Genomic DNA, 10000 nt, shown 5'->3' with positions numbered 1-10000 from the left:
AAGGTAGGTTGTGCAGAGTATAGTTTTCTTTTTTTTTCATGTATGACTTTTAATTGTTTGTTTTTGTGGAGTAATGAAGACAAAATTAGCCATCATTACTCAAATAGTGTGTGAAACTCTTGAGACCTGAAATACTTTGTCTTCTAAAGTCCCTCTTATTTTACTCAACAGTAAGCTTATCTCGAGGCAAGTCAAAGGATGAAGAAGCTGAAAAAGACACGGACAAGCCAAAGAAGAGGAAGTGGGGTAATTCATCCTCAAGGAAAATGTCAGTTGATATTTCCTCAGCTTCCCTTAAGGTTAGTTACTTTTTTTTTCATACTTTTTGAGTCAGGATTTGCTTTACTTTTTATTTCTATGAGCATTTTATGTTTTCAGCTGGCCTTCCTTGCAAATCATCCACTCTAATAGTTCATTCCAGGCACAAGATCTTATTGTATACTTTGCCCCAAATAGCACCTTCAGCTGGATTTAAACATGCAAACTTGTTCAGCAAATAGCGCAAATACTTACATCAATATCTGATCTTGTTTCAATCCACAGACCATTATCCCAGATGTGAAGCCCCTCCTGCCCTCGGAACTGCACATGGGTGAAGACTCGGAACCCGAGTCTGGAGAGGCCAGTGATGCTGAGGGACCTGAACCACCCCCCACCCTGGCTCAGGAGGTCAAGGAAGAGCTAATGGAAGAGGGCGAGGAGGCCAGACCCAGGCGTGAGGTGCGGGAGGTTTCCCCAGTGGCAGTCAAACAGAGAAAGCGATCCAAGTCGCCTGAGGAGAGTAAGTGTGTCAATGAGGATTCTGCAAGGATTATATTTTAATGACTTGTGTTAATAAAGGTTTATTTACTTGTTTGCCTATCTATTATTATTATTTATTTATTTATTTTTTTTTTTTTTCTTTAACTTTTTCAATTTTATATGTTGATAATGGCCTCTGAATTAATAGTATTACCTGGTTATAATGAGACCTTCAGACCATGTTAAACCTCTTTTGCAATAGATTCATTTTAAAAATATCCAGCCACTGGGAAGGCTTCAGCTTGTTTTCTATGTGATTTTCTCTTCCTATTCCAGAAGCCATGAGGAAGATCAGGATGTACGAAGGGCCACCGGTAAGCAAGCCGGCCGTCCCCCCTGCACGAAACCCACCTTCCAGAGTAGTGTTCATTCAGCACCTAGTCCGGCCCTTCACCATCAACCAGCTGCGCGAGTTGCTGCAGAGAACTGGTCGATTAGTAGATAATGGTTTCTGGATTGACAACATCAAGTCCAAGTGCTTGGCAATGGTGAGTGTTGTGTTTGTATTTGTTTCAGGGCATTTCCCAACATTTTGCTATATGGTTATTAACCCCTTGATGACGGGTGAAGAAAAAAAAATACGTTCTGGAGATCAATGGCAACGCACCAATTTTGAGTGCGGGAGTTCGGTGCATCAAGCCAAATCACCGGCTCGTAGTGCTTTTGCGTGCTGCAGCGGCGGTACAGCCGCATGCCACAAATCGATGAACTGTCAGGAAGGGGTTAAAACCTGTAGAATATGTTAGAATTACATAATTAATTTTTCCATTTTGTTAGTTTGGAAATACATATACAGTTGTCTGTTCAAAATGTTTTCTTGATAGTTTATTAGTTGTAAAATATATCATCTTGATTTTTATTTGTTTATTTTTATTTGCAGTATGAAAATGAGGATCAGGCTCAAGAAACCCGTGTTGCTCTGCATGGTGTTAAATGGCCAATGTCAAACCCAAAGAATTTGTTTGTCGATTTTTCCACTGAGGTAAGGCTATCTTTCTTATTCTGTGATTTTTCTTTCTGTCTTTCATTCTTCTTTTTTTTCACTGGTTTATTCAGTTTGATTAATTCTTTCATATTGGTTTCCTCTTCTCTTTTCTCAGTTATTTATTTGGCGAGTTTACTTTTAAACAGTGTACATTGTGATAAATGTAAAAAAAAAAATATAGAAATGACCAATTTCAGTTTTATCTTCTTCAAAAATACATTAGTTCTGACAAAGATATAATTGCAACTAGTCAGATACATCTCTTGCACTGCAAAGAGTTAACTTCCAGTTGCATTTCTAAATTTTTTTAAAATTCAGTTTTGCTATTTATGTTATATAATATAATGTAAAATGTCTGAGTTATTTTGTTGCAAGTCATTTGTCATCTGTATGCATTGGAAGACAGAGCACAAGTCAGCATTCCATATTTGAACACCATTTTTTTTTTTTCTTGAATTAGGAGGAGATGAAAAAGAGACTAGAGGAAAATGCTCCTCCTCCCCAGAAAGCCGTAGAAGAAAAACGAGATGATAAGTGGAAAGTAAGTATGAGAACTTGGTCCTATGGCTAGCTGCAGATTAATACTTTTTTAATTAATTTATTTGATTGCCATTTGGTTGAATAGTTCTTAAGTGTGAATGGAAGATAAATATGAGGTTTCATAATGTGTGAAAAGTTTGATCATATTTAGTCTTTTTCTTTTCTTTGAGGTGATTTTTAAGCATTTGTACTAAGAACATATCTTGGCTATAAACTCATGGAAATGAGAATTTTAGATGAACAGTGCTCCTATATTTGCTCACCCAACCTTTTGCAATGTGCAGCGTGAAGGGCCAGTGCGTGAGTGGGACTTGGCGAAGATAGGAGAGCGCTCGCCAGGGGAGAGGGAGCGGGAACGCGAGAGGCTGAGAAGAGAGAGGGAGGAGGAGAGAATGAGAGAACGCCGCAAGAGCCAGAGTCCAAGTGGGGCTGAAGGTATTAGGTCTTGGTTCTTCTTCTTTTTGTATTTTTATACATCATTTTTTTCTGCCATTGTGAGAAATGGTTTTGTTTTTGTTGGTTGATCCTCCTCTTTAAGGGTAACATTACTAATATTGCTTTGTGTGATGTACATTCAGTTGCTAGTAGGTGAGGAAAAGGATGAGAAACCTTTTTATTAACACTAATTTAATGTTTTACAATATCTAATTGCTAGGTGAAAAACAGAAAAAGAAACCAGAGGAACCTCCTGCCAAGCTGCTGGATGATTTGTTCCGCAAAACCAAGGCACAGCCGGCTATATACTGGCTGCCGCTGACCACCGAACAGGTAGGCTATGTCTTAAAGTATATTTTGTGGAGGATGTGAATATAAGGCCTTCCTATTTCCTTCTGATGAGTTGTATAGGACAAATATGCCTCTGAACTGTGTATACCGCCATCTGTCGAGTTTTATTCTTTCTTGATTTTTTACTTTCTCAATGATACCTAGGTATCAGTATCCCTCACAGCAGTGGGAGTATTCCAGGTAAATGTGTAATCAAGTTTTTAAAAAATGTATTCAACTTATTCTTTTGGGGGGAGGAAATGCACTCAGTGATTTTTAAATATATTTTATTTGAGGTGATGCATGCTCTTTTTGACATCCAATTAGAAATGTTTTTAAATTCCCAGGGTTTGTATTCATGAGAGAATATTGGAGTTCAAGTTGGACAGTTGAAAAGTCTGCATCTTGATATTTTTTTGTAGATAAGCATTATACACACACTGTCACTCACACTCACTACCTACCTACCTACCTACCTACCTACCTACCTACCTACCTACCTACCTACCTACTTACTCACTCACCTATCTACCCACCCACCCACCGACCCTCACCCTCCACACACAACTAAGCTTCCCTTTCGCCGCAGATTGCCGAGAAGGAGGCGCAGCGACGCCAGAAGATGGCTGAGGTGGAGCGCCTTCAGGCAGAGATGAAAGCAGCCAAGGAGAAGGAAAATGAAGAATGGGAGAAAATCCGAGCCGAGAGAAAGAAGGAGCGTGAAAAGGAACGTGAGAAGGAGAGGGAGAGGGAGAAGGAGCGTGAGAAGGAGAGAGAACGGGAGAGAGAGAAGGAGAAGGAGAAGAACGCTCGCAGGTCCCGCTCAAGGTCGAGGTCCCGGAGGAGGAGCCGTTCCTCAAGGAGGTCACCACGAAGGTCCCCGAGGAGGTCGCCCCGCAGGTCCCCCAGAAGGTCACCCAGACGCTCTCCCAAAAGGTCACCGAGAAGGTCGGCAGGGAAGTCTCCTCGAAGGTACGGATGCTTACTCTCCCTTGGGTACTTTTTGGGCCAAGTGAATGGATGAGCATTGTTAGAGGCATATCATCAGGACAGCTGTTTTTATTCGACTGCAGATTGGGATTGAGGTCACTTTTTAATGTCAAAGTTTAGTGTTCTGTTCTCATTGTGATTGTTTAGTATTATCGTGGCAAACCATGAGTGTGAGATAAAAGTTTTGATTTTTTTCGTCAGTTAAGATAAAGCATAGTGCGCGTGGCAAGTCCTCTTCAGATTAAGTGACCATCATATCAGGGAGATACAGACCTAGTTATCATCCTCCCTGACATGACACCTTCACATGGGGAAAATTAAAACACTCAAATCCGTGGTGTATTTGCGCACTTCTTGTTATCTGGCTGTCTGTGCCTTTACTCGCAAAAGAGCAGTTAAATACAGGTGCACATTTTGCTACAAAATTTTGCATTTGTGAAAGTAGTTTGTGCTTTTTTGAGTAGAAAAGTCTGTGTGTTGGATATCACACACACAGTAAAGTCTACCTCCTTTTTCATAACAAATTTAGTTTGGTGACTGCCATTAACTACGATCATTTTCTTTAATTAATGCAAGTAAGCTGGTTATCATAAACCAAACTAATGTGCCTCTCCCCCCTTCCTCCCCTTCCCCCTAGATCACCGCAACGTTCCCGGCGTTCCGCCAGCAGGGAGTCGCGACGATCTCGCCGGAGGAGCCGCAGCCGTTCAAGATCCCGCACTTGATTCCATGAAGGCATTTTGATGAGGGGAGCTCACAACCATGTGAAGGAAACATGAAAGAGAAAGAGAGAGCTTGCAAAATCACGTAAATGAATCCAAATGCAACAAGAGGAGGAGGAGGACAAGTTACCACTACAACTGATTGCTGGGCCCTACCGGTCCACAACTTCCTAGAAGCAGTACTGTACTAAAACAAAAGAGGCTTCAGCACACCAGCTCCGACGCACCAGTCCTCTACCACCTACAAGGTTATTGTTACACATGTGTGCTACCTCCCCCTCCTCACCTCATGCCTCTCATGTCCTTCTTGCATCCTTCAAACTTTCATCACTCCCCTCCCCCCACCACCACCTCATCCCCCTTTTCTGCAGGTTTTCACCACGCAGTGCTCTTCTGGTGTTAGGATTAGGTTTATTTATGCTGTCCAAGGTTTGATTGAGAGATTCTGAAGTGAGTCAAGAATAAGTAGAAGAATGTCTAGAAGATATTCTGATTTTTTTTAAGAGCCGACTTCTCTAATTTTCTTTGTCTGTGTTTGCAATGCATTCACATCATTGCTTTGTACCAAATGGTAAGTATTTAATTTCGTTCATTTTGCCTTGAATAGTCATTAGATTAGCTTAAGAGTAGGTGAAGCTTATTTTTATTTTATTTACATATCAGAAGAGCATTGGGTGGTAAGGGAAGTGTTGAAAGCGTTATGGGTGACGAGAGAGCTCCTGCGCTGTGAGATTCACCGATGACTCGTCAGGGTACCAGCGGGAACTACGATGATCACCAGTACTGACCAGCGTTTGTCCTATAGCTTCCTCATGGAATGCCGTTCGCAAAGCTGCACAGCTTTTCTAAATGCCTCAAGAGGCCCAAAACGTAAGGGAAAGACAGTTGTTTCCATCCCTCGACGACCAAATTAATAATGGACCGTACCTGCGGGTACTTGAAAACATGAATTGACAAATTGAAGTGTTTTATCCCTCTTGCGGATCACGATGAAGAGACAACACAGCAGTGATGAAATCAAGGCTTGTGAATGGCTTGAAGTGAAAAGGTGATAGCAAATTGTTGAAGTGTGTCCGAGTTATTTAAAGATGCAGACAAAAAGTGATATAGAAAATCTGGGTTTACCGACTTGTATCAATTAATTATTGCACTTGATCATGGGAGAACATATCCAAGCACCAAGTGCCTGGAACAAACAGTGATGCAGTGCCGTGCATTAGTGACTGACTGAAGGGTAAACAACCCTCTCCCCTCTGATTGTATGGAGTACAAAAATTTTAGTGATGTGTAAACCCAGGTGGATAAGGAGATGGACATCTGTGGAGAAGCATGATGCTCTCCAGGTGTGTGAACCACATATAAAGTTAACACGTGCTGATTTATGTAGGTCTACGGATATATACATTACACAGATAAAACTTTTCAGTTTAGAGTATTTTGATGTTACATTTTCAAGTGAATTTATGCACTTTAGGTTTTTATTGTTTGAGAGAGATCTAAAGATTTCTTCAGTTGTGATGAATTGTGGATGATTGTTTATAATGGAATAAAGTAACACCCTTACTATGGAATTTTATTTCTATTTCCTGTTACAAAGTAAACAAGACATTACCATTACGTTGGAATTTTATTTCCAGTTGTATGTTGAGCTACTGTAGTATGGCCATTCTTTGATGTTGGGTCTAGTAATATTGCTCAAACTTTGGGAAAACCTGCCTAACACCCATTGCCTATGCTCAAATATCATTCAATTACGAGCATTGGGAATATTGCTGGTTTGCATATCAAAGTTGCCCTTTGACAAGGCCTCAATACTATACCCCCCCCCCCCCCTTCCTCACAGGCAAACCTATTCCTGCCCAACCCCACTCCTCCCTTAATACATGTACTGGAACCGTTTTCATCTCCACGGTTGATTGCCCCATCTATGACAAAGACTGGTCAGACTGTGAAGACGACCTACTTGCCTGCCTCGCAGACTATGATGCAGTATCAGTAGAGAGGCCGCCATACTTCCCACATCAGTATTGTCAAGATTACTTTTCATAGACATGACCATCCCCATAAAATCTATATAGGAAGAGAATCTTCCCTGTCAGACCATACCAACTCCCATCTTCTCTTCTACAGTGGAACATTCGAACTTTCCATTCTCACAGACCTGATCCTCGTCACCTCACCTCATATTTTCCTACAATCCATGCATTATATGTCTCCAAGAAGCCTTCCTAACACACCCTCCAGTACCGATTCCAAATTATTTTATATCATCTCACTCTGTCTACCTTATTTACTGGTCCATCAAAAAAAAAAAAAAAAAAAAAAAGCCATACACTATACCTCCCTTCCAAACCACTGCCCTTTCCACAATTATATGCATCTTTCTTCGCCGTTGGATCACAGTAGTTTCAGTTTACTTTTCTCCTTCTCTTTCCATTGACTTTCATGCCTTAGAAACTTTTTCAACTTCAACTGACATTCCTTATAGTCGGCGATTTCAACTGTCGCCACAGTCTTTAGGGTGACGCTATCACTACTTCTTGCGGCCGTTCCCTAGAACGGTTTCCAACACCGACCTTATCTTTTTCAACACGGATCACCCACCGACTTCGACATGCGCAGTCAAACCTTTTCATGCATTGGCCCTTCTCTTTGCTCTCGTTCCCTTCATCCTGACTTTCATTGGTCAGTTCTGGATCACCTTCCCTATGCTCTCTCCAACTTCCTATGTCCCGCTCCCCAACCCTCCACGCTGGTGCTTTGATAGAGAAGATTGGCGTACTGTTACCTCTCTCTACTCTCCCTCTTCTCTTCCACAACAGACATCCTTCCCTATTTCACAATCAATATCCCAAGTTCTGCCTTAATAGCCATTCCCTGAACTCCCCGACCGTACAAATCTGTGTTCCATGGTGAAACAATGAACGCTCCAAAGCACTTCGAATGAACCTGTGGCATGGAGTAGTTATCGCTACAAGTGATAGCCCCAGTCAAACATCAGCCTTTATAAGATTAAAAAGAGCATCGGCTCAACTACGTCGCACAATCCAAATCAATTAAAACTAGTTGTCAAAATTACTTCTCTAAAATTTTCTCCTCTACACCTATTTCTACAGTATGATGTAGAATCCATAAACGATCAGGGAAACCTCCCCCTCATCCTGCCTCAATCCTCCACTTCCGTAGGACTCATTTCTGACCTTTCCAAGTTGTTACTGAACTTACTGCATACTTCAGCCAGGTCAGTAGTGACAGTCACCTTCCGTCCTAATTCTATTCCATTAAAACAGCCAAGGAACACACTCCTATCTCTTCCTTATCCTCTAGAGAACCACACAATGCTCCATTCTCCTCCACTGAGCTCCTTTCTGTCTTACAGTCGTTCTGCAATTCCCAACTTGGATTCCGTCGTGCTCAAAGCACAGCCGACCCTCTGGCACATTTAGAAAATAATATAACATCTGCCTTTGCACGCCATATTCTCAGTATTAACCGATTTATTTGACCCGGAAAAAGGATATGACACTATATGATGATACCAAATTCTGAGACAACTATCATCTTGCTCATGCAAGTATTTATTAAACCTTTTCCTTCTAATCATATCTTATCGTAAATTTCCCTCTTCAACTTCATATTTTACTTAATATGAAGGTGTCCCACGTGGGAGTGTACTTAGTACATTATTTCTTTTAATTTCGGTATTACCACCAGGTATCCGATTCTCTCTGTATGTAGATGATTTTATCATTCGTACGTTGGGTCCTTCTATGCCTACTCTCCGTCAGCTAATCCAGTCTGCAATATCTTTAATCTCTTCCTGGGTCACTGACCATGGCTTCCACTTTTCCAAAATCCAAATCCTCCTCCATCTTTTTTTCTCAATCACGTATAGGTCCTCAACCTCTACTCTGTGTGATACCCCTCTCCACTTCCGCTCCTCAGGCAAATTCTTCCGAGTCATTTTGACTCCAAACCTTCCTGGCGAGACCACATTCTCTACATCAAAGAGAAAACTCGCTGCCAACTCCAACTCCTACAGACTCTCACTCATATATCCTGGGGTTCAGACCACACGACTCTCCTCCATCTCCATACTTGACTGATTCTCTCCACTTCTGACTATGGCTGTCATATCTATTCCTGTGCTTCTACCTCTCTTCTTATCACTTAATTACTATCCACCACTGGTGTACGCTTAGCCCTAGGTGCTTTCCGCTCCTATCCGGTTGAGAGCCTATAAGCTGAATCAGGCCCTTCTATCTTTCAGGATCTATGCCAATTTTCAATTCTCTCTCTTCAAATTAAATGTCCCTCTATCCCCTCTCCCTATCTCTCCACGCCTACCTACTCCTTTATCTGTCCAGATGGATGCAATTCTCTCCCATTCACCCTATCCTCACCTCCGACCCCTACCTTTTTCTACTCATAAATACCGACCTTGGCTTATACCTTCCTCTCTTATGTGCTCCTCTGTTTTCCTCTGACATCCCCCTTCTATCCTTCTCACTCATTTCCTCAACCATGCCATATCCCACCCCTCCAGCACTTACATTTATACAGATGGTTCCAAATCCTTCTCTGTCGCTGTTTTTTTTTTCTGTAATCTTTCCTTCCTATACCTTCAACTCTCCACTTCCATCTGAATCCAGAATTATTTGCGATCCTCTTCGCGTATCTTTCCTCTCTCCGTCGTCGTTCACAATGTTCAACGACTCCTAAAACTCCTTATCTCTTATACAATATCTACAGCCAATCAGTCCTCTTGTCCACAAAAGTCAAGACCAACAATTTCATTTAAACATGGAACACAAAACTGTCAGCTTTCGCCGGCTACCTAGCCACATTAAGATCTCCAAGACTGAACAGGCAGATACACTAGCACACTCAAGCCACCTTGTCCACATCCCATCAACCCTGAATTTCACATATACCAGCCTCTGGTTCAAAACTTTCCTCTTCACCTGCTTGACAGCCTTTCTTGTCTAGCCTTACCACAAATAAATTACATAACATAAAACATTTCATCTCCCTTTGGTCAATACCATTCTATAAGAACATATGCTGGGAAACTGCTCTTGCCCGCTTACGCATTGGCCACACTCGCCTCGAATTCCCATCTCATGTCACAATCTGATCCATCTCTATACACCTCATGTAATGTTCCTCTTTCAGTCCCACATATCCTACTATCCTA

General features: G+C 41.7%; 1 protein-coding gene across 3 annotated transcripts in view; it reads left to right on the top strand.

The window, feature by feature from the left end:
* LOC125048191 (microtubule-associated protein futsch-like) overlaps window positions 1–6366 on the top strand; it is a 34932-nt gene extending 28566 nt beyond the window's left edge. For 2 of the 3 annotated variants that reach the window (XM_047646761.1, XM_047646762.1), the window contains exons 9-18: window positions 1–3; window positions 172–299; window positions 544–781; window positions 1078–1289; window positions 1682–1783; window positions 2247–2327; window positions 2611–2761; window positions 2982–3094; window positions 3681–4063; window positions 4719–6366. The exon at window positions 1–3 is cut by the window's left edge and continues 185 nt beyond it. In XM_047646761.1, the coding sequence (XP_047502717.1) occupies window positions 1–3; window positions 172–299; window positions 544–781; window positions 1078–1289; window positions 1682–1783; window positions 2247–2327; window positions 2611–2761; window positions 2982–3094; window positions 3681–4063; window positions 4719–4806 (1499 nt within the window). In that variant the 3' untranslated portion in view covers window positions 4807–6366. The remainder of the gene's footprint in view (window positions 4–171; window positions 300–543; window positions 782–1077; window positions 1290–1681; window positions 1784–2246; window positions 2328–2610; window positions 2762–2981; window positions 3095–3680; window positions 4064–4718) is intronic. The other variant, XR_007116800.1, reaches the window with a different exon arrangement.
* The last annotated feature ends 3634 nt before the right edge of the window (window positions 6367–10000 follow it).

This window comes from Penaeus chinensis, chromosome 43, assembly GCF_019202785.1.
Source record: "Penaeus chinensis breed Huanghai No. 1 chromosome 43, ASM1920278v2, whole genome shotgun sequence".
Lineage (NCBI taxonomy): Eukaryota > Metazoa > Arthropoda > Malacostraca > Decapoda > Penaeidae > Penaeus > Penaeus chinensis.
This window is presented reverse-complemented; position numbering and strand designations above follow the sequence as displayed.